This window comes from Amphibalanus amphitrite, unplaced genomic scaffold (assembly GCF_019059575.1).
Source record: "Amphibalanus amphitrite isolate SeventyFive unplaced genomic scaffold, NRLGWU_Aamphi_draft 000017F_arrow, whole genome shotgun sequence".
NCBI lineage: Eukaryota > Metazoa > Arthropoda > Thecostraca > Balanomorpha > Balanidae > Amphibalanus > Amphibalanus amphitrite.
The window spans coordinates 1,323,034-1,347,390 of NW_024881513.1; the positions used below are offsets into that span (position 1 = coordinate 1,323,034).

General features: G+C 52.1%; 1 protein-coding gene across 2 annotated transcripts in view; it reads right to left on the reverse strand.

Annotated features, from left to right (window-relative positions):
- Positions 1 to 23,437, reverse strand: part of LOC122387616 (homeobox protein engrailed-1a-like) — a 41,885-nt gene extending 18,448 nt beyond the window's left edge. The window contains exons 1-2 of one of the 2 annotated variants that reach the window (XM_043377981.1): positions 22,536 to 23,437; positions 22,285 to 22,499 (exon numbers count right to left, since the gene is read on the reverse strand). In XM_043377981.1, coding sequence (XP_043233916.1) covers positions 22,285 to 22,499; positions 22,536 to 23,137 — 817 coding nt within the window. In that variant the 5' untranslated portion in view covers positions 23,138 to 23,437. Of the gene's footprint in view, positions 1 to 22,284 lie in introns of both variants that reach the window. The other variant, XM_043377974.1, reaches the window with a different exon arrangement.
- Positions 23,438 to 24,357: the final 920 nt, after the last annotated feature.

The following is a 24,357-nucleotide window of genomic DNA, read 5'->3' on the forward strand; positions in this document are numbered from 1 at the left end:
TTTTGCAGCGGCTAAGAATTGACTGAACTTGGACTGAAATGCCATTTCCCATTATTTTCCATCAGAATTTACCAAATAATTTTATTTTGGGGTAGATTAACCCGGCAGGCGGTGGGCCTACCAGCCACCTTCCGCGCGGTGGGGGGGGGGCATTTTTTGCCCTCCCCCCCCGTATCTCCGAAACTACTGGACGGATCCGGAAAATTCAAACGGCGTTCGATAGCCCTGTCAAATTTGTCTCGGGAAACCAAATTTCATTGACCTCGGGGTCACCGATGACGTCACAGGTCAGGTCAAAGATAAAATGTTTCACCGTTCACGGGGCTTCTAGGGAAAGCGCTATAACACCGAGTAAAACGCATTTTGTCGAAAATCAGCGATAAGGCGTCAGTTGTCTAGTACATATGTTGCTATTAGAGGTCACTGGTCATACCAGGTCAGGGCACAGGTCAGGTCACCAAAGGTCACCAAGGGTCACCACATGAGCCCAACTTTACTAAGGTTATGCGATGCATGTTTTATGGCCAGTTTTTCATTTCCAACTCAATGGTGTTGGTTATAAGACCATCAGGTACGGTTTAGGTCACTTTCTGGTGGAGGTCAGGTCAAGGTCTGTAGATAAAGATATATAAAGATATATAAAAGATAAAGATATTGGGGTATATTTTGCCTTAATAGGCATAGGAACTGCCTTAACATTATCATAAAAGTAGCAAAGAAAAATTATTTCCAAAATCAATTTCAAGAAAATAAATCTAACTCCAAGAAAATGTGGGAGCTTTTGAAAAAATGTGCCTTGGGAGGATGCAGTAAGCAGTCCTTGCCCAGTAGCTTTGTCAATGAAAATGGTACACAACTGGATGATGAAAATGACATAGCTGCTTCATTTAACAAATACTTCATTTCAATATGTGAAAAACTGAAAAATGAAATTCCTCCAAGCAACACTGACCCTTTAAGTTATATAATAAGTGATCATGCTGAGCATATATCCAAATTTGAGCCTACTAATTCAGCTGAGCTAAACTCGATCATCAAAGCCATGAAAAATGTTGGCTCAGGCATAGATGGTATAAATGCAAAGATATTCAAGTCTACCTACTCTACAATAATACCTGAACTTGTGCACTTGGTTAATCTCTGCTTGGAAAAAGGTATCTTCCCAGAAAACATGAAAATTGCAGTTGTCAAACCTATTTACAAAGCTGGCAACAAAAGCAGCATGTGTAACTATAGACCAATAAGTATTTTGCCTTATATCTCAAAACTTGTTGAAAAGATAATTCACAAAAGACTCATGGAATATCTCCTGCAACATAATATATTGTCTGCTAGCCAATTTGGCTTTCAAAAGTCACTTTCAACATATATGCCCATACTTCTCCTGCAAGATACAATAATGAAAGTATTTGAAAAAGGCAACATTGCCATAGCTCTGTACATCGATTTAAAAAAAGCATTTGATACTGTAGATCATGACATACTAATAAGAAAATGTAGCAAATATGGCATTGTTGAGCAAGCACTTAGCCTGATAGAATCTTACCTTACTAATAGAAAACAGTGTGTAGAATATAACAGTGTAAGATCTTCAATAGAAAATGTAAACATTGGTGTACCCCAGGGCTCCATTCTTGGTCCTTTGCTTTTCTTACTTTATGTAAATGATCTTCCAAATATTTGTAAAACAGCACAATGTTTACTGTATGCAGATGATACGGTCTTCATTTTTGAAAGTGGAACTGCGTTCCAGCTTCAAAATATGATTGATGTTGAACTGCCCATTATATGCACGTGGTTGCAAGCAAATAAACTTAGCCTTAACACAAAGAAAACAGTATATCAAATCTACAATAATACACTCAAACCAGCAGAACTTAATGTAACATTAAATGGTGATCCTATTGAGGCTGTTCAATCAGTCAAGTACTTAGGAATGATAATAGATCCGAACCTTAAATGGAATCTCCATATTGACCACTTAACAACAGTTATCAGTCGTAACATTGGGGTAATGAGCAGAGCAAAATTTTTCCTTGATACTCATTTGCTAGCTCTTTTGTACAATTCACTGGTCTTACCATATATCAATTATTGTTGTGTGGTGTGGGGATTCACATTTCCTTCTTACTTAATCAAAATTGAGTTGCTTCAGAAGCGAGCCATTCGTATTATTACTCATCAGCATCGTTTAGCACACACAGAGGAAATTTTCAAAAGCCTTAAGCTTCTCAAAGTTCACAATATAGCAAAACAGCAGGCTATTATCTTAATGCACAGAAAACTTTCTTTTTCTCTCCCATCATCTGTTGGTGGATTATTTACCCTTAGTGACCCTAGGGATTCAAGGACCAGAAATCGTCAACAGTTCATTGAACCATTTATAAAAAGATTATACTGCACTCGTAATGTAACATGGCTTGGGCCTCGCATCTGGAATAAAATTATGGCAACTCAATTCAACGCTCAATGCATTATCAACATGTCTAAATTGCAAGTAAAGAAAATAAGTAAGGAGTATTTCCTAGAACACCCTGTGTAGCTTTTGTTCACATGAGATCAATAATCAATAGTAAAATATGCATATAAATAAGGTACTTTCAAATAAAATAATATGCATGCGTTGTATCACGTTGTAGTTTTTGTTCAACTCCTCCAAACACCTTCTACTCGTGTAGCGTAGCATGTAGCCATAGTCACTGTGGCTTACACCGAACGGCCTTGCACCGAACCCACCCTTACGGCGTTGTGACCGGTGACCCCGACCAGCAACAAGCTCTGCTTAGCTGGAAGGGTTCATCCGGTCACACATGACCTTTTGCAGAATACTGACCAGAACCTGTGCTTTGTACCTATGTATGTATGTGTCCCGTTACTAACCCTGAATGAGTGTTCTTTTACATCATAAAACATGGTATTTGAAGTAGTGATTTAGTCTCCCGCTGCTTTCAGCGGGGACGTCTTTTGCCCTGTTTTTTTTTTCTTCTTCTAACTAACCAGACTTCCTCTTACCGACTGGTTGCTTATTCTGAGTTGTTTTCCGTTTCTTAGCAGGGAGTGCCGCGACTTTGCCATTTTTATGTTTTCTCTGGTGGTAAAGTAAGGTTCTGTGAGTCGCTGGGCTGAGGGAGGGGGCACTCCTGGTCACCTATTAATGGGTGGCGGTGTAGTTAAAAAAAAAAAAAAAAAAAAAAAAAAAAAAAAGGTCAGGTCAAAAAAGGTCAAATTTCAAAGTTGATATTTTTGCATAAAATGGGTAACGATTCGATGCAGCTCGTCACGGAGAGTCTAATGGTGGTCTTTGTTTTGCGCTACGAGGTCTAGAATTGCTAAAAATTGAGTTTGAAAATTTGACGTCATCAATTTTGAACAGTTTTTTCGCTATAACTTGGCCAAAAAAAGATGTATCGATCTCAAATTTGGTATGTAGATAGAAGGCGGTAGGGACTATCACATATATTCCGGTTGTCTTGAAATTCAGAAAACTTTTTGGATTTTTTGGCTATTATATTCAAATTTTTTTTGGGGGGGGGTCAAAATCCAAAAAATTCGAAAAACCGAAACAGCAGTTTTGTAACCCTTTTAATTTCACACCTTTTATGTCTGAAACATTTTTCTGTATCTCTAAAGCTGTAGGCCTGACAGCTCTTCCCGCGAAACCTTTTTTTGGGTCGAAAATGGCAAAAATGACGTCACTCTGACGTCATTAGCGGCCAACCTATCATAGCCTTTGGGAAAATTTTTGGTCACCATGTGCGCTAGCTGCTCCCGGGAGGGTACTGAAAGTTTGGTGACGATCGGCGCAGCGGTTCTCGAGATATATTGAAAAAACTAAAGGGGGGGGGGCAAAAATCCCCCCCCCCCCACCGCCTGGAAGGTTAATAGCAAATAGAATTTCGGTCAAATTTTGGTTAAATTTTGGCCTGGGATGTTATCGGTCGGTATTCGGTCGGAAATTTTCCCAAATTTTGGTTTCGGTCGGTATTGGTCAGACATTTTTTGGAAAGTGACACCACTAGTGGTGACAGTGCCGGCAGTCCGGTGACAGAGTCGAGCCGCACGGGTACACCGCACTGGCAGCGGTGCCGGCAGTGCGGTGACAGGGGGCCCGGTGCCGGCAGTGCGGTGACAGAGGGCCCGGGGCCGGCAGTGCGGTGAGTGGTGACAGTGCGGCCGGTCCGGTGAGTGGTGAGTGGTGACAATGCCGCCGGTCCGGTGACCGAGGGCCCGGTGCCGGCAGTGCGGTGTACCGGCCAGGCCGCCGTCGCCGCCGGTGGTCGGCGCCCGTTAATCCGCGCCGGGCCGGCGGCATTGTTACCGGCACCCATTCGTTACGATCGGTATACATTTGCATGTGATTGACGCGGCTGCAGCGGCTGTCCCGACGGCCGGCCGCCCGCTGTCGTCCCCGCCGGACACCGGTGACGGCGCGCGGTACACGGGTGGCCGGCGGACACCGGTGACCACGGCACGGTACACGGGTGGCCGGCGGACACCGGTGACGGCGTGCGGTACACGGGTGGCCGCCGGACACGATGGCGGCTGTGCGCGACGGCTGGGCGGTGCGCCGTTCAGCTATCGGCCGGAGGTGGGCCGGCACCGCCGGTGGTCGCCGCTCCCCCGCCGCTGCCGAGCCGCTGCGATCTCGTCCTGTCCGCTGTCCGACGGCAGACGTTGATGTACCGTCCGTCGGTTTATCGGAGCGGAGTGCCCGACTGGTGACCGGCCGGTCCGCACGGGCTTTACGGCCGCCGCGCCGACTGGGAGCGGCGCGGCGCGGCGCGGCCACCCGGCCAGCGGCGCCGCCTCCCACACACGGCACTCACAGACACGGCACTCACAGCCGCGCCGGTGCCGACAACGTGTAAATCGGCCCAGTGATCGATGGCAGCCGGTCGGTTTTCTTTGTTTCTGTCGTCTATCATGTCGGCGGTCCATTTTCTGGTGCGCTCCGCCCCTCGGCGGCCTGCGACCAGTGCCGAGCGGGCCAGCGGCCCTCGCCAGTCGGCTGCAAATGAGATATCAGGTCATAAATTAATTTTTCATCATGGCCGTTTGACACCTTTGGGAATTGATTATTTGGCGGCGGCCGGCGGCGGCCGTGAGAACGCAGCACGTGACTGTGACGTGTTCATGTCCCGGATGAAGTTGGGAAATTGAAAATCGGCCGATGATGGATACCCGGGCGGCAGGTGGCGCCGGCCAGCGGCACGCAGCCCGCCCCGTTGTCATGGCGACCGGGTCATTTGGCGCGGTCGATTCGCCGTGCGCCTCCGAGCTGGCGGAAATTCATTATGATCGGTGTCTGAGAGGAATTCCGATGGCGCGGAGGTCCGATCCAGGTCAGAGAGGCGATACGAGGGAGACGGGCTCAGTGGCGGCCAATGAGTTGGCCTGGGAGCGGCACGGCCCTGTTCAGAAACCGTTGTCAGAGAGACCGGAGCTTACGGGGTACTGCGTAGCTTCGTTTGAGAAATGTGAGGGTTGAATGGACCGGTGGAGCTATATCTTTTTAGACCTATTCACAGCCCGAGTTTAGCATAGACGTAAATACCTAATCCAAGCGTCAAATTTGTCCAGCTGTGGGCTGTGGCTGAATAATACAACTCAGAGTGATGCGCGCAGCAAGAGCGAATAAAACATCCAATGGCAATGATTGCTCATCACGGATTTCTCTTTATCGAAGCTATCAGCCCTTCGAGCAATAATTCAGACCCTCTATCTCTAGTAGTGATTGAGGAAGGAAGTCACTAACGAAATGCAGGAAATGACTCGTTGGTGTGCGAATGTCGGGGCGCCAGAACTCCAATTGGGTTGATGAGAATCACGCGGTGCTAACTCAGAGTTACGGGAACGCCCGATGGCGGTGGCAGACATTGCAAATTTACCACTCGTGCCGTGCCGTGCCGTGTACCGTGCCGTGTGCCGTACCGTGCCTTGCCGTGCCGTGCCGTGCCGGCGTGACATGTCGTGGTCCAGAATGGCTCCTGGACCCGCGGGCGGCGGTGGCGGCGGCGGCAGCTGCAGCAGCAGCATAACAGCAGCAGCAGCATAACAGCAGCAGCAGCATAACAGCAGCAGCGGCAATAGCGGCAGCAGCGGCAGCAGCGGCAGCAGCGGTACCAGCAGCGGCAGCAGCGGTACCAGCAGCAGCAGTAGCAGTACCAGCAGCGGCAGCAGCAGCGGCAGCAGCAGCGGCAGCAGCAGCAGCGGCAGCAGCAGCAGCGGCAGCAGCGGCAGCAGCAGCAGCGGCAGCAGCAGCGGCGGCGGCGGCGGCAGCGGCAGTACCAGCAGCCGGTCGGGGGCCGTCGCCGCCGATAGGATCGGCCCGGTAGCCGCCGGGCGATTTTTCCGATGGTGGCCCGGCTGTCGAGTCGTGCTGTTCGACAAAGGGCCGTCTGCAGATAGCGCCCGGCTAATTGGCGTCCTTTAGCGGAGTTTTGTGTCGGCCGGCGGCGGCCGGTTTGCATACAGCCGGTGCGCGGCGCCCGGTAACGGCTCAATCTCGGCCGATCTGCGCCTGTCGCGCAGGAAATGTTACACGGCCGATGACGAATTCGCCGCTGTCGCCGTCGATGTAAAGCAAGAAAAATTAACACCATTTGCGCTCCTGCAGTGCTGACAGCTCAGCCTGCGCCGCGTGTCCATATCTTCATACAATGCTGCAGCAGCACCTGGCCTCACGGAAAACAGCGGCTTATGATGTGATGGATGGGTGCACTGCTTTCATAAAGGCTAGAATGCAGTGGCTGACAAAAGTCATTCCCCGCAGAGCATTTTTGAGGTGTACACTTGTAGAAATGCTGAGTTCGCTTCTTGTGTGCTAGTTTCCAAAACTTTGTCATTTCCACAGGCTAAGCCTGTTGAACTTAACTCTATTTTGAACTTATTTTGAACTTAACTTAACTCTATTTGTTCAGGAGCCGACAGAATATGTTGTATAATTCCAGACAGTGCTGATGTAAACTTATGCCCATGGTCTATACAAAAATACATATCTACAATGACAAGCTCATATTTGTGCACCTATTGCAACTATGCTAATGTATGCCGTATATTGATTTAATGATTAACCCGCGCCCTGCTGGGGGGGGGGGTGTTTGAACACCCCCCCTGTGGTTTTTCGCGAATATCTCAAAAACGGCGGCGCGGAGCGCCGCCGTTTTTGGTACACCTTATCATACATCAATTCTACACATGTTGTGAAAATTTCAGACCAAGGTCATTCAAGGTCAGGTCACCAGGTCACTCGAAGTGACCTCACCTCATAAAAAGTTTCAATGTCTGTCATAGCTACACCGAGTGACCGATCGCTTTGAAACTTTCAGCGATTGCTAAGAGCATTAGCATATACAAGATGTATATCTCAGAATTTTGATATCGATGACCTAAGGTCAGGTCAATTTTGCGACCTCACCATTATAAGTCAATGGGAGAAAATTGAAATGCGCCTGTTTTGGACGAAAGACATTATAAACACTCCCAAACACTGAATTACAAGTGGTTTAGACACACTGAACATGAAAATGGTGTCTGTGACCCCTGTTTATGCCCTGAGGTCATCTTAGGTCACGAATGGTATCTAACAGTTTTTCGCAAATAACTTTTGATAGAGGCATGCTAGAGCGATGAAAACGCCTTAGATGTGTTCAGCTCGACGATACGGATCGACTGATATGCAACATGACCCTTTCCGGTAAGGTCATGACCTTGACCTGAGGTCAAATTTTCAAGTTGACCTTTCAAGGTCAAATTATAGTTCGTTCGATGCGTCTTGACGAGAGGAACACGATGCCGGTAAAAGTAAGCTCGTACAATGCTTGGGTCAAAAGTTATTGCAGAAAAACTGTTTCCGAAAAAATCGGCTATTTTTGCAGTTTTTGCCCCCTGCAGGCAAAACCGTTGACGTTAGGTCAAATCTGAGAGAATTACTCAGAAAGGGCGTTAATAGGGCTATCGAATGCGCTTTTCCGCGGCGCTGTAGCTCTATTGGTTCCCGAGTTATGCGTTGGCTTCTTGGAAATTTTCGACATTCGACCTGGAAATCGGCGAAAATTTGCCTTCAATGACCTCTGGTGACCTGACCTTTGACCTGACCAAAAAATTGACCGAAGTGATTTCCTCATTATTTTTGACGCTCTTTCGAACGCCGCCTTCCGCGTATCGCTACGTGGCCCGGGAGCCGAGTTAGAAGGGGGGGTGTTCAAACACCCCCCCCCCCAGCAGGGCGTGGAAATCCAGGACCCCCAGCCGGGCGCGGGTTAAAAAAGGTTTGCAATCTCATGTATCGCCGTATCGTATGTACGTTTTTACTGTCTTATGTACCTATCGCCTTTTATCTCACGAAGTGTATTGATCTGCCCAGTGGCGCAGCCAGGGGGGGGTCAGAGGGTCAGCTGACCCCCCCGAAATTTCTGTCAGGGGCCCGCTCGAGAGAGAGAGAGAGAGAGAGAGAGAGAGAGAGAGAGAGAGAGAGAGAGAGAGAGAGAGAGAGAGAGAGAGAGAGAGAGAGAGAGAGGGAGGAGAGAGGTCCTATTCTAATCGGACGAGCCCGCTTCGAGAAATGCCTACTGGGGCACCACGGGTGAGGGGCCGGCCTGGGGCCCCAGGTGGACGGGGCCCGGGCCCCCGGGAGAACGGGCCCGAGCCCCCTGGGAGAACGGGCCCGGGCCCCCTGGGTGGATGGGGCCCGGGCCCCCCGTGGATGGGTCCGGGCCCCCGGGAGAAGGGACCCAAGGCCCCGGACCCCCGGTTGGATGGGGCCCGGGCCCCGGGCCTCCGGGAGAACGGGCCCGGGCCCCCGGGAGAACGGGCCCGGGCCCCGGGAGAACTGGCCCGGGCCCCCCGTGGATGGCTCCGGGCCTCCGGGAGAACGGGCCCGGGCCTCCCGGAGAACGAGCCCAGGCCACCGGGAGAACTGGCCCGGGACCCTGGGAGAACGGGCCCGGGCCCCCAGACAACGGGCCCGGGCCCCCTGGATGGATGGGACCCGGGACCCCGTAGATGGGTCCGGGCCCCGGGAGAACGGGCCCCGGGCCCCGGGTGGACGGGGCTCGGACCCCCGAGTGGATGGGGCCCGCGCCCCCGGGAGAAACGGGCCCGGGCCCCCGGATGGATGGGGCCCGGGCTCCCTGGTGGACGGGCCCCGGAGCCCCGGGTTGACGGGGCCCGGGTCCCCGTGTGGATAGGGCCCGCGCCCCCGTGTGGATAGGGCCCGGGCCCCCGGGTGAATGGGGCCCGCTAGGGTGACCCGCTTGCTCCGCAACGCGAATATGGGGTATTTTCTATCGGTGGGCGTTTGGTTGGTCTTGTGTCCATGGGTTATGTATCCATTTCGGTCGTTTGCTTTTTGACGGCTAAGCATTTTGGTTTGGGAAAAATATCCATCGCATCGAGGTGCTCGTGTCTGATAAGCATGCGTTCTACTATAGAACATGTCATGTGTAGTTTATAACAAAGGTTGACGCAGGCTTTTAACCCGCGCCCCGCTGGGCTATTCAGCCATACGCGCCCTGCTGGGGGGGGCAGATTCTGCCCCCCTGTCTAACTTCCGAACCGACGCGATGGTCGTAGAAAGACGGGGAAAACGGCAATCGAAAGCTCTCAACAAGTCGGATCTTAAGAGCCCAATTTTTTTGCTTAAGTAGGTCAGAGGTCAGGTCAAGGTCAGGTCAAGGGTACAAAATGCAAGTTTCTACAGTATCGGCCTTGCACCGTAGTTGCCGAAGAATGGACTGCGACTGATTGCCCAAAACGTGTTCTTAGACTACCAAGACAATATTCGTTGCATACAATGTCATTCAAAGGTCAAGGTCAAGGTCAGGTCAGGTCAGGTCAGGTCACCAAAAACAAAATATAGAAAAGGGCATATGCGACACATGTTTTATGGGTCATTTTACTCATAGAATTCAATAGGCACACTCAATAGGTGATATGGACCACCTCTGGATGAAATTCAGGTCGAGGTCAGGTCAAGGTCAGGTCAAGTGAGGTCAAATTTTGAGGTTGGTTGTTAAGGCCTCAAAAGTTGTCTATCTGATGCAGTTTTTCACGGCGAATCGAATGGTGCTATTTTTGTTTCCGTACGAGGTCTAGAACTTCCAAAAAAATCATTTTTCAAAATTTTTGTGTGTCGTGACGTCATACAATTTTTAAAAACTCCCACATTTTTGAACCGATTCTTCTAAAAATTGGTATGTAGGTGCACATATACCACCTCTCTGACATATATTCCGTTTTTTTCGATAAACTCAAAATTTTGGATTTTATAATTATTTTTCCAAAAAAGTCAGTTTTTTGAGAAAAAAAAAATTGGGCAAAAATCCAAAATTTTCAAAAACCGAGATAGCCATTTGATAGACAAAGTAGAATCACGTATAACCTTTTTTGTTAAGTCTTGATTCCTTTAAAAATGAAGATGTTAGCGGCGTTTGAAATTTTGCGATTTTTTAAGCGAAAATGGCGAACATGACGTCACTAAAACGTCAATTTCTCAAAAATTTTCCGACGGATTTCGCTCAAATTTTCAGAGAACGTGTCAAATTGATGGGAGATAAGGTACTGAACGTTTGACGTCGCTGGCGTAACGCGTTTAGAAGTTATTGGCGAAAAACGGGAGGGGGGGCAGATTCTGCCCCCCCCCCCCAGCGGGGCGCGGGTTAAAAAATGAAAGCCATCGATGAATTACTATGTAGAGGTTTGGAACATTTATATTTTTAAGAATACTGTTGCTCGTCATGCAAAAGCGATGATTGGATTTTGTACAAAATATAATATTTTTTCCAACTATGCCATTTTCAACTGTAAACGTAAGGTTATGCAAAAAAAACGTGTAATTAAGTAAGTCCTTAACAAATACCATTTTCTCCAGCGATTTGTTCCTCATTGTTTTTGGTCAGATAGCTTTTCACAATGTTCCGTGAGAGGCGCTACATTTCTTTTGCCCACAGGCGTTGTTTGAACCCACTCCGTCAAACAGTCACCCGAAAATAGCATTAACCCTCGCCTGTATTGGTGTTTTTCCAGCCGCGAACGTTTCGCCCCTGATAGAGCTAGAGCTTCGCGGAAAAAACGAGCGTGTTGCCCGTGACGAGTCCGAGAGGAAGCCTAAGATACCCAATTTTAAGGTCCTAGGTCATTGGTTGACCTTCCAGGTCAGAGGTCAATGACCCAAAAGTCGGGAAAATCGGGACCTGTTAGAATGTCGTTAAGTGTGGCTGCTATGGGTTTTTTTCGGGGTGCTGATCACGAATATCATGTTAGTTTTGATCACAGATGATGTCTTCATGCATTTAGGCCAGGTCGGGTCAGGTCAGGTCAGGTCAACCAGTAGGGGTCCTGCCTGGTATTCGTAGTAGGTGTTAATCGCCAGCTTCGTAACATGCTACGAAGGCACCAAAACTACTTCGTAAACGTTCATATGGTTGTTAAATTCGAATTCAGCTCCAAAAACTGGCCTAGAAACATGTAAAACTCGAAAAAGTGAATCGAGGTCATCAAAGGTCAATGACCTGACCTGACCTTCAGGTGACCTTGACACCCAACCTAATGCATGCAACCAACATCATTGATGTTTGAACGCTTGAAGCCACGGAAAGACTGCAAACGCGCCGCTAATACGAGCCGACATACGCCGAATCGCGATTCCGGCCAAACATGGTCTCAAAAAGTAGGTCACAGGTCAAAGGTCATTTAGGTCAGGGTCATGAAATTTTCAGGGAAGGTGTAAAATTGATTAACTCGAGGGTACTGAAAGTTTCGTCGCGATCGGCCGCTTTTTACGCGAGTTATTTGCGAAAAACCGAGGGGGGGGTCCGTTCGACCCCCCCTATACGGGCGAGGGTTAAGTCCCAAATCTGTCTGAAACGTCAATTTTCCAGCAAAAGTGCCCTCACGATTCAAACTCACTCAGGGTTTCGTGCAGGTAAAGGGGGCCCGCTCAGCAGAATGCGTATGAAATATGGAAAGATTCTGAAAAATGGGTGGGGGGCCCGCACACTAGGGGGCCCGCTTTGGAGGCGATGACCCCCCCCCCCCCCCCGAAACGAAATCCTGGCTGCGCCACTGGATCTGCCTTAGCCATCACTTTGGTAATGACGTAGACATCATATAGTACATGCCGTGGAGGGCCTGAACACATGATCTATCTGGCCATAAATTCGTTCGGAGTTTACTCAAATATGGAGTCACACCACTGCGGGAATTCAATCGATCTTATATGAAAAGTTTTACTGCTTCGTCCCTCACGATGTAAACTTTTCGTCATTATTTCCTTATCTATACTTGTGAATAAAGCATTGACCTATAATAAGTACTTATTATTACATAAATACCATACTTATAACTTATAAGTACTTATTATAAGTCAATGGAGTAAAGCCAATTAGAATAGCACCATATTAATCCCACGTTTTGCGATCAATCTGACACCATGAGGCACGAAGTGTTCTGCCGAAAATACATGGTACCTAGTCCACTAATAACTTGGTTTGGAACGTCCCGCCCCGAGTATAAGCAGTAGGCACAAGCATGCTGGGAATTGGGATTTTTTGCCATCAATTGCTGGAGGATCTTCCGCTACACCAACAGTAGCATGGTTTAATTTTAGCCCAATCGCAATTCATCCACGACGAACCCACGTGGCTCTTTTGTCGCCTACAAGGGCCTCAGTGTTTTTCTTAATCTTTATCTTTTTCCTGTGTTGATACTGTCCTTTTCCAGTAGCACCCAGCACCGCCGTGGAGTTTAGTAACTATGTTTTCTTGAGGAGCACTCTCTCCGTCTGAAGCTGATCCCGGTCCAGGTCTGGAATTGATCCTCAGTCCGGCCGGGCCCGCCTCCGGCGGCCCGTGCCGGGCCCGGATGCCATTACGGCTGGCCGGACACCGGCTCTCCGCTGCCCGCGCCAGCCGCACAGATCGGCGCCGACAGCGCGCCGCCGCGATACTCTTATTGTGTGCTCAGAAAACAGCCATCTGTTTGGACAAGCGGCGCCGTGTCGCGCCCGGGCCGCCTTTCACAGCCGCTAATCGGTTGTGGCCGCCGCGGCCGGCCGCCGTCCCAAAGGCGGCCGGCGAGCGGACAGCGGCGCTTTCAGCTGTCAGCCGGGCGGGCAGCGGCCCGGCGCCTCAGCGGCAGCGGACGACTCCGCTCAGAGCAGCGGACGACTCCGCTCAGCGGCAGAGGACGACTCCGCTCAGAGCTGCGGAGGAGGCTGCGCGAGGGACCCCGGCGCCGTCAGCACACGGGCAATCTGAGCCGGGCTCGACTTCAGCCAGTTAGCCAAACTGGAGCTATTCAGCAGCAGTCCCTGGCATTCCCCCGGCCAAATTAGCTTGTAGGCCGCCGGTGCGCCTAATTATTTCACGGACGAATATGCGGAATTTCTTCATTTCGGCGGTCGTAAATCTGCAGAGTGCGGCGTTTACCTGGGGCCGTAAATTGTCTGCGTCTGATTTATTAAAATTCTGGCTGGGCCGCTGTGCGCCCGACAAGGCCGAGGGCCGCACTGTGAGCGGACCGTGGCTGCGATATAGGCCAGAGTCCCGAGATGTCCATTTACTGTCAGGTCTTCAGCATTCCATCAGCGGCGGACGACAGACGAGTCTGCAGTGAGTGGGGGACAAACACGGCAGAGTGCCGCCGCCGCCGCCGGACCGGCCGGCCCCGGCGCGGCGCCGGGCCTTCGAGAGGAGACAGCTCGGCTCGGCCGTGCCGGGCCGCGCCGTGGCTCCGACACGAGACAGCGCTGCCGTGTCTCCGACACGAGACAGCGCTGCCGTGTCTCCGAGATGAGACAGCGCTGCCGTGTCTCCGAGATGAGACAGCGCTGCCGTGTCTCCGAGATGAGACAGCGCTGCCGTGTCTCCGAGATGAGACAGCGCTGCCGGTTCCGGCGCGCCGGCGCCGGCAGACACATTAGCGGCGCGGCCGCAGATGGATGAGGCTTATGGAGCGCGAATATTAGGTTGTCAGCGGCGGCGGGGACGGAATATTGCCGACAGCGGGTCGTGTCGCGGCAATATGTCTGCTCGGCCCGCCCGCGCGGCCCCGACAAGTGTTTTAGAGAGCCGGGGTCTGTACTCAGCTGAGGGAGGCAGGCAGCATAGGCCGGCCCAGAGCCAGACGGTGGCGGGCAGCGGGGTAGCTGAGAGAAACACGGCTAAACTACTCAGCCGTCCGAGACTCGGACAGCCGAGTGGAAATCAGTAAAAGGCAATCATTGCAAATGCATCGGTGAGGGACTTATATAGGGGAGAGTGGGGCAATGGCGGACGGTGGGTAATGCCGGCCACCCATCTCTAGTGAGTAGGTACTTTGTCCATCACTAACCCTCGCCCGCACATGCCATTTTCCCATCCTAGAACGCACATGGGGGGGGGTGGTTGCCACCCCCCCCCGCGCCATTTCGTTCCTGTTGGAGATAGAGCTTAGCGGTAAAGACCAAAAAGATTCTTTGGGAAGAGACGAATCCAATGATACCCAGTTTTACCTTCTCAGGTCAGTCATTGACCTTCCAGGTCAGGTCAAACTAAAAAATGTTGCTGTTTTGGGTCACCGTTGGATATCAAGTGTGCTGCTTATCAAATACCGATGACGATGCTGTTTTCTGGTGCCAAGCCAGCTAGAACCTCTTTGTCACACTACCCGACCAGAATTTTGCTGCTGAGGTCATTTCAGGTCAAGTTAGGTCAAGGTCAATTATATGTGTTTGTATGTCTGTGTGTGACTGTGTGTATACTGATGTGTGCACCGATTGTTTTTGGGTCCATATTACATGAAATCATGATCTGAGAAGCTTTTACCAAAAATGCAGTCAAAAAAACTTCAAAAAAGTAAATTCAGCTTGCCTAAAACGCAATTATCTTAGATGACCTAGGTTGACCTTGACCCTGACCTTGACCCCTGTACATCGTCGAACAACATGTTCCATGATAGGTGGGAGGTAAGACTGGCAAAAAAGGCCGAAATCAGGGTGTCAAAAGCTCATAAGGCCCATGGCAAACGCAATATGTTGAGAATTGGCCATTTGGGTCATGACATGACCTGACAAACAAGGTCATATCTCCGAAACCAAAAATCACAGAAACTTGAAATTTTCAGTGGACATCAAGAAAGGATAGAGGAGCAGCTATACGAAAAATCAGCCTTCTAGCTCTAAAAATGTTGAGTGCAGAGCAGAAAGACTACCTGGGGGGGGGTGGCAACCACCCCCCCCCATGTGCGGGCGAGGGCTAATCAGCTGATGTTGTTTACATTTCAGTTGAGCGCCATTCTAGCACGTGGTGCAAGTTTGTCACGGTAGCTCCATCATTTTCATTTTTATAGCGTTAAATATGTTTTTCGTATCTGATTTTTAATTTTTGTTGCATCTATTTGCTGACTGTGAAATGTGTTAACGCATTTTCAGAAGTGCTGCTTTGCAATGACCTTCAATTAAGCCTTTCTTAGGCGACTGCTGGATGTGAGGCGTTTGCGGCGCAATGCCTTTGACTGCTGCCTGCTTTCTTAAAATAAAGCTGACCTCGGGGTAATACCGGACACGTGTCCGGAATGACTCCACGCGATTTTGTTTGCGACTTCTGTCGTTAAAGGGACCCTCCCACCTTAACATTAGTTTTGAGTTGAGATAGCCAAGTTTGCGGCCAGGCTCAGAAACCACCATTTATCCTGGTCGCAACCCCCGCAGCTTTATGGTGTTCAAGAAATTTCTTCCCTTTACTTGCAAGGTGGGACCAGCGTGGTCCCTATCTCTTAACCATTACGGGAATCTGATGACGTCATCAGGCTTTCGAACGTCCGTTAAATGTTTGACTAAAACGTTTTGTAGCACGCGGTGGTATATGCTGCTTTGCGCGCAACAAATGCCGCACTTTCAAATAAAGTCGCTAGGAACAGCGGAGATCCCAAAAAGTAAACAAAAGTAAAAGTCTAATATCTTGAAAACCGGTGAATATTTTTCGATGAAATTTGGTAGATATTCGTTTTTGCTCTTTCTGAACCGAGCGACATCACTTTCATGCCAATTCATTAACTTTTTTGAAGGTGGGAGGCAGGGGCGGATCCAGAAAATCTCCAAGGGAGGGGCCATTAGAAACCAGGAGGCCCCCCCATAATCCCACCTGTTGGAGGCCCCATCTTCCCACTTGTTGGCCCCCCCAAAAAAACTGCGTCTATTGAGCTTATCTAGCTGTTCAGGCAACATCTCAACATCTGTGCAGGCTTGGAGGCCCTCTGTGCAGGTTAGGAGGCCCTGTAAAAGTGGTCATCTCTGTGAGTATAAGAGACCTCCAAGTTATGAAAAGCTTTACCAATCTTCCTACAAAGAAGTCTTCTCAGCTAGTCTTCTAAGAAATAACTAAGTGGGTAGGTTAAAAAAAACTCATCGGATTTCGGCCACTTTATTTTCAGGAGGCCCCCTTTTCAGCTTTTTAACTTTTTAACTTTTTATTTTATTTTTGAAAAAAAAAATCGGCCAAGGGGGGGGCCATGGCCCCCATGGCCCCCCCTTGTATCCGCGCCTGGTGGGAGGGTCCCTTTAAAGCTCAACGTTTCGGGTTGCTGTGTTTACGGCTGTATTAGTTTGCTTGCTGTGTTTACGGTTGTGTTAGTTTGCTGCTCTGTTGGCGCCGCGCTGTTGTGTTGCAGGGAGTGCAGTGTTGTGTTGCAGTGCAGTGTACTGTTAACTGCTGAATACAGTTGTCGTTTCTTAATTCTCACTTAAATTTCCATCGAAAGAACGGTTTAAGGATGAATACCAGTGACGATATTTCGACTTTTGTGCTATTGCGCTTAGTGGCCGGCATTACCCCTCGCTTTTTGCACCTCCATTTTTCACCACATTTTTGCGTAGGCTCTGAATCTGTCATCAGTGATCTGAGATACTAAAACTGGGTGCTATCTGAAAGCCTATTCCTTTGGCTATAACCGCAGTCAAAATCATCATAAAATAGCTTCAAATAGCTAAGCTATTGACTGAGCAAAATGCTTATGGTGTCGCCATTGCCCCACTCTCCCCTAACATGATAGCTAGGGATATTTTTTACATTAACCTATATCTAGGTCGGCATAAAGTCCACACCACAAAACTATTTTTTAAATAGTGTTAACGGAGTCCTTCTCATAGTTCGTAGTACCTAAACCAGATTAGTGCTCTGTCTGCCCAACCACCTCTGCGTAGTTCCGCCTACATCCACTTGTATTGACCTCATATCAGTGGTAATAAAAAACCTCAATTTAATGAACTGCTGCAAAATCATTGCACACCGAGGCAAGGTAGCAAAATTATTTTGAAATATAATGGCATGGCAAATGATATGTAACATGCAAAGGTGTAAAATAAAAGAGGCCCATCAATTATTTTCTAATGATGGTATTATTTTCCGTGACACGATTTGGCAGTTAGAGTAGAGTTTTCGTTTCACAAGCAATTATTTACTTATTTATAAGGGTAATTCGTTATAGTTATGATAGTTTACAGGCTTAAAACAGCATACCTCGGGTATAATTTAGCTGAAAATTACGCTTTACTCAATGAATGTCAAAGTCATTCGCATGACACCACTCAACCAGCGCACCAGTGTAATGTTGGCGCACCAAAAACCAACAACTAAACTGGTTTCAATCTGGGAGCAATGGCGGTCCTATTTCCCGTCACGCAAACGGCGCACTGGTGGACTGTCGACACCCACCGCCTTCCCCCCCCCCCCCCCCCCCCAGAGAGGCGCTGTGGCCGGCGCCGGGGCCGCCAGCAGTTGCAGGTCGTGACCGTCCAATTAGGGGCTGGTGCCGGCGGCCGGCAGAGCAGTCGGTCCGCGGGCCACACCCAGAGAGCAGTCGCCAGTCAGCCCGCAGCCTCTCCCAGAGAGCATGACCAGTACGCGGCCTCACCCAGGGACCAGTCAGTCCGCGGGGACTCTTAGTCAGTTCGCGGCCTCTCCCAGAGAGCAGTCTGCAGCCTCTCCCAGAGAGCATGACCAGTACGCGGCCTCACCCAGAGACCAGTCAGTCCGCGGGGACTCTTAGTCAGTCCGCGGCCTCTCCCAGAGAGCACTCAGTCCTCGGGGCCTCACAGTCAGTCCGCGGCCTCTCCCAGAGAGCATGACCAGTCCGCGGCCTCACCCAGGGACCAGTCAGTCCGCGGGGACTCCTAGTCAAGTAGTCAGTCCGCGGCCTCTCCCAGAGAGCAGTCAGTCTGCGGCCTCTCCCAGAGACCGTACAGTCGGCAGTGGGAACGCTGGTCACCGGCCGACCTGGCACCCTTCCCGACCAGTGGGAGCACAGAGCACCCGCCGGCCGGCCTGGCACCCTTCCCGACCAGGAGGAGCACAGAGCACCCGCCGGCCGGCCTGGGAGCCCTCCCGACCAGTGGGAGCACAGAGCACCCGCCGGCCGACCGGTCGGAAGCCCCAACTAGCAACCATGCTCCGCGGGTATCTGTTGGTGAATTTCAAATTCATTTATTTACTTATTATTTGAAGTGGATTCATCATACAAATTATCTTTATTTAACATCGTTAGACCAGCCTGAGGTTTGAAGCACTATTCTCTACTTTAATTAATGTATGGCAAATGTCAACGCTCCCTACGTTATTATTTTACCAAGCTAAACCAATTAAACGCATCGTTTCCGGCCTAGACTACAATAACTCTGCCGCGGCCTGATCCCATTACAATGGAGGCTAATTAGATACTGAATCAATTAAACGGGTCAATAAACCCCTGCTAATGCCTCTACAATGTGGCAGCTACCAAATTGAAATCGAACCAGGCATTCCTTCCACCAATTTGTTCCACACAAACTTTAAAACGGCGGCAGTGAAGCTCGACCCAACTCGAAGTGACGGGCTGGACGGCCGATCGCGTCCGTACACAGCGCTGATTGAAAGGGTCTCAGCGTCTACAGACACCCGGCCAGCCCTCACTGAGCCGCTGCAAATAGCGCAGATTCCTCACTGGATACAAAAATACAGAACCGCCAGTAACAGCACCAAACCAGTGTCGCCCTGGGTCGGAACGAAAACAAAAGGCATCATTGGGATGCGGAGCAGAGAGCCAGAGAAGGCAAATTGTGTACTGTGGCGCTTAATTGCTTCGAAAGGAAACTTATCGTGGGTCGTAAAAGACGAGAGGTTGTTTATGTCGCCGTCCGGCCGAATGTTGGGCACACGTTAATTGCCAGGGCGGATAGTGGCGGCTCCCCTGCTCTGCCCAGAGCGCCGCGGCAGCTGCGGGGCTCGGCTCGGCACTGAGATCGGACACAGTCGTGGAATCTCTGGTCTGCTGCACTCGCTACTGGGGCCCTGCAAGGAGCGACAACACCACCCACAACTCTTACTGCTTGTGGGGCTGGTAAATAGTAGACATCTCTCATGCCATATTATAATTAATGACATTACAAACTGTATTGTGACATTTAAATTAACTCTTTCGCCCTATGACAAGCGAACGTTAATTTCCACTGACCCGCTCTCGAGAAAAGGATGTCACAGCCAGCCGACCAGCTGACCAGCTCTGTCCCTGCCGTGGTAGCTCACCTGTGCCACCCGACCAATCTGATCTCCTCCCGTCCCATTCCGTCCCGTCCAATCCCGTCCCGTCCCGTCCCGTCCCATCCTGTTCCGTCCCGTCCCATCCTGTCCCGTCCCGTCCCGTCCCATCCTGTCCCATTCCATCCCGTCCGGTCCCGTCTCATCCTGTCCCGTCCCGTCCCGTCCCGTCCCGTCCCGTCCCGTCCCGTCCCGTCCCGTCCCGTGCCATCCCGTCCTGTTCCGTCCCGTCCCATCCTGTCCCGTCCCGTCCCATCCTGTCCCGTGCCATTCCATCTCGTCGCGTCCCCTGTCCTGCTCCCCGGGCTATTGTCAGACCGGCGGGTGTGATACGGACCGGTCACCCCGCCTTCCGGTGCCCCCCCCCCCCCCGCCATCGGATGTCTCAGCCCATTATCGCCGCCATCCGGGCGTCATCAGCGTCACAGCGGCGGGCGGCGCGCGTGACACCACCTGTTGGTCGCCAGTGCAGCAGCGAGCGGGCCTGCACGCGGCCCAATGCTGCGGAAACTCGGCAGCTCAACACGGTTTTAGGGGCTTATGGTAGGATAATTGTGATAGAGCTGTAAGCCACATGATAGTTGGAACTCTACACCCCACATACGAATGTTGCGCAAAAATATCTCAATTCATACATAAGTAAGAATTTTACCTAAAAACCTTGCTTCAATACAATTAAAGAAAAATAGCTACAGTATTGACGTTGCACAGGTTGGTGGCACTGATGTGCCTTGACAATGTTGTCAGTTATGTCTCTTATAGCAGTGCTGAGAACAGTTCAGCTACATCAAACTCTGCCTGAACGGAAATCTAGGCTCGACTTCAACACAAAACTTTTTGGTACCTAATACGAATTGAAGTGAACTTAATTTCGAAAGCATATCATTAAATTATTTGGGCAGTATTATATTGAAGTCGGAAAATGGCTACAGGTAGATTCTTAGTAAGCATCTACTAAGAATACCTATACATGTGATCATGATTCTTACATACAATGTGATTAATATCATGTGAGAATGAAATGATATCCGAATTTGTCTCCCAATATCCAGCACCGTTAAACCCGGAACCCATTACTCCAAATTATTTTCATCAGCGACCGAGACATCTCGCTATCGCGATGTGTGGTGTGTCTACTTTATTTTTGTGTCGTTACGTGACAGAGATGGGGCAGCGCCCACTTTGCCCTAAAAACGGGGGAGACGGCACACTGTGGCCTTAAAAACGGGGGAGACGGCACACTGTGGTCTAAAACAACGGGGGAGACGGCACACTGTGAACTTTTATAACGGGGAGACGGCATCCCGTGACCCTTTGTAATGGGACAGACGGCACACTGTGTGACGATGTGACGATATTACGGCTTCCGGCCAGCGGCAGTGGACGGGTGGGGCTGGCGACGGAATCTGACAACGACTGATGTGTACCCGGGCTAGGTATGTATGTACAGTCTGTCTTAAAAGTACCGCGCAAAGTGGCGGTGGATCCATCAAGCCTGACCGAGAAAGGTCTGCTTTAATTTGAAAGTCACCGAACCAATTGAGCTGGGGAATGGACGAGGATGTCCATTGCTTCGGTGACCCAAATTTAGCAGGCCCTTCCCCAGTCAGGCTCGATGGATCCACCGCCACTTTGCGCGGTACTTTTAAGACAGACTGTACAGCCTGTCTTAAAAGTACCGCACAAAGTAACGGTGGATCCATCAAGCCTGACCGAGGAAGAGCCTGCTATAATTTGAAAGTCACCGAACCAATTGACCTGGGGAAGGGACGAGGATGTCCATTGCTTTGGTCACTCAAATTTAGCAGTTCTTCATCGGTCAGGCTTGATGGATCCACCCGCCACCGTCACTTTACGCTGTACTTTTAAGACGGATTGTACATATGTACATATCAGTGTATTTCCGCGTGTCTGGCACCGAGGAGAGCCCGCGGAATATGTAACGGCCGGCCGGGCAGACAGCCGGCCGGCCGGCGCGGCGGACCGGGAAAAGCGGCTCCGAGACGCGCCGGGCCGGCCGACGCGGCGGTACAGAACACCGCACCGGGGCGAACCATGGCAAACCGGACCAGTGGCACAGAGGACCGAGCCCGTGACACAGAGAACCGAAATGGTGACATACATAGCGAGCCGAAATGGTGCTATAGCGAACTTAACCAGCCCCCATAGCCGAAGGAGCCTTGAGACGACTTCCACTCAAATCGTTCGTCCGCTAGCGACTCATCTTTGTGGAATTCTAATAAACCTTTTATGAAATAAATCTCAAGCAAACCAGCCTACGGAACTAATGGAAGGGACAAATCAACCAGCTTGTTAGAATTAAGTTGAATCGCAGTGGGTGTGTTTTTGATCGGAAGGGTGCAGCGATATGCATTTGATCGTTTGCGCACAACGGTTTGCACATTCAAAACCTCAGAGTAATCTCGCAACTAAGATCACCCCGGAACTAGCCTGATTCGAGTTCAGTGAGACGAAATAAAGGTCTGCCGAGTAGATGGAAACCAACAAAGGGTTTCCGTCTGCACGCTTGGGCTCTGGAGCCGAAACCATTGTCAAGTTTGGGCTGCTCTGTTCCTGGGCTGCGTAGCTGGATTGTGCCTGTGGCCTTGCGCCACTGCCGAACGCTACGGGGAGGGCTTCTAAAGAGGCTGGCGCTGTCTCAGCTGTTTGCCTGTCGTGTCTGAGATGTGCGCGCGTCAGAGGTGTTTGCGCCGGCTGCCGGCTGCGCTCAGCTCACCTGACGAGGGTCGGTCCGAGTAGCGCGTGCAGTACACCCAGGCCGGCCAGCGGCTGTTGTTGGACGGGTCGGCGCCGGGCGCGGCGGGTGTACCGGGCGTACCGGGCGTACCGGGCGCCCCGGCCGGCGGAGAGCTCACCGACTTGGCCCGCGGACTGCCGCCCCCTCTGCGCAGGTCGACCGGCTCAGACCGCTCATGGCCGGCCGCCGCCGCCGCCGCAGCCGCAGCCGCCGCTGCCGCCGCCGCCGCCTGGAAAGCTCTGAGCTGCGCCAGGCCCGGCGCCAGGCTGAAGTCCGGCCGCAGGATGTTGTCGATGGAGAAGTTGAGGCGCGAGTTGATGAGCGGCTGCTGGTGAGCCGGCGGTGGCGGAGGGGGGCTGGCGCTCCGCCGGCGCGGCGGGCGCTCGGCCGCCGCCGCCGCCGCCGCCGGCCGCGGCTCGTCAGGCGCCGGCCGCACCGCCGTGCTCGCCTTCCGGCGGTCGAGCGGCGGCGGCGCGCGCGCCTCCAGCAGCTTGGCGTGGTTCTCGACGATGCGCTGGATGCTGGCCAGGATGCTGAGGCTGGTGTCGGCCGGCCGCGGCCCCTCCCCGGCCGACTCGCCGCCCTCCTTGGACGCCTCGTCGTGCTCGGCGTCGCGGCTGGACTCGCCGGTCGAGTCGACCCGCTCGGGCTCGTCGGCCGCGCTGGGCCGCAGCACGTCGGCGATCATGAACGAGCTGCGTTTGCGGCCGGCGGGCGAGTCGGCGGCGCGTCCGGCCGGCTCGGCGGCCGAGTCCGAGTCGGTGGCGGCCGGCTCGGCCGGCGAGCCGGGGCTGCCGGCAGGCTCGCCCTCCTGTTCCTCCGAGGCACTCATGTCGCGCCGGTCAGCGCCGGTCAGCGCCGCCGGCCATGGGCGCCGCCGCCCGTCACAGCTCAGTCACAGTCGCGCTCACAGGCCGGTCACAGTCGCAGTCACAGTCCGCCGCCGCACCGCTCGCCCGGCCCAGTTTCGCTCGCGGCCGCCCGCCGTCTGCTCCGGTCACTGTGTTCGCTCGCCTGCGCTCGCGCCGTGCCGACTGCCGGGCGGCGGAGATCAGCTGGACGACCACCCAGGCCGACCTACCACAGCCAGCCCGCTAATAGCTCCATTATTGGCGCCACTGGCGGCATATAAAACAATAATCCCCGCCGAACCAGTCCACAATCGGGACCGGATCGCCGCCGCGCCGCGGCCGCCGGCGCCCCGCCCACCGGGCCGGGCTCATTACAGGCGGCCAATGAGAGCGCGCGTAACATCGCCGAGCGGCCCGGGGCGGGCCGCTGATTGGCTGCGCCGGGAGCGGCGGCCGGCCGCTCGTCAGCAGCCGGTAATAGAGTTCCGAGCCCGAGACCACGGTGCTACATTAGACAGCTTATTTGTGGCATAATGGCGTGGAAATATGCAAGCTTGCACCATGAATGCGGCTCGATGGAGTTGCTAGCCGCACTGACACCTCGTCAATGGGCGTGCTGCCGCGCTGCGGGCGGGGGCGGGGCGGGGGTGACCGGCCGCTAGTGCCGTCCAGCGGTTACCCCGGCGTTACACTGCCGAGCGGCTGGGTGCTGCTCTGTTTGTTTGTGCGCTGAGCAGTGAGCAATCCCTGCCGCGCTGCCGGTCCCGGAGGTTATCCAATATCCAGGTTAAGAGCCGGAGGGACGCGAGAGGCGCCTGGTGGGACGGCAGACGCGGCCGCGGTGGCCGGTGGGTGACCGCCCACTGCACTGGTGGGATACCCGGCGGACGCGGCCGGTGGGTCCTGTGACCGCCCACTGCACTGGTGGGAGACGGCCGGGGTGGCTGCGGAGTCTGCCAGACAGCCCAGTGATGTGACACTGACAGTGAGGGGCGCCGCCAGTGCAACACTTCACAACACACGACACGACCACACTGAAAATAAATTAACACTCGCGTGCCGGTGACACGAAAAAAAGCACCAATGAGAGGCGTTTTGGTAGGGTGTAACACAACTCATCTGTGTAACTGTGGGGTGTAACGCCGAAGAATGGTGCAATTACTCGGTGTTCAAAATCAACACCGACAATTAACACCAATGC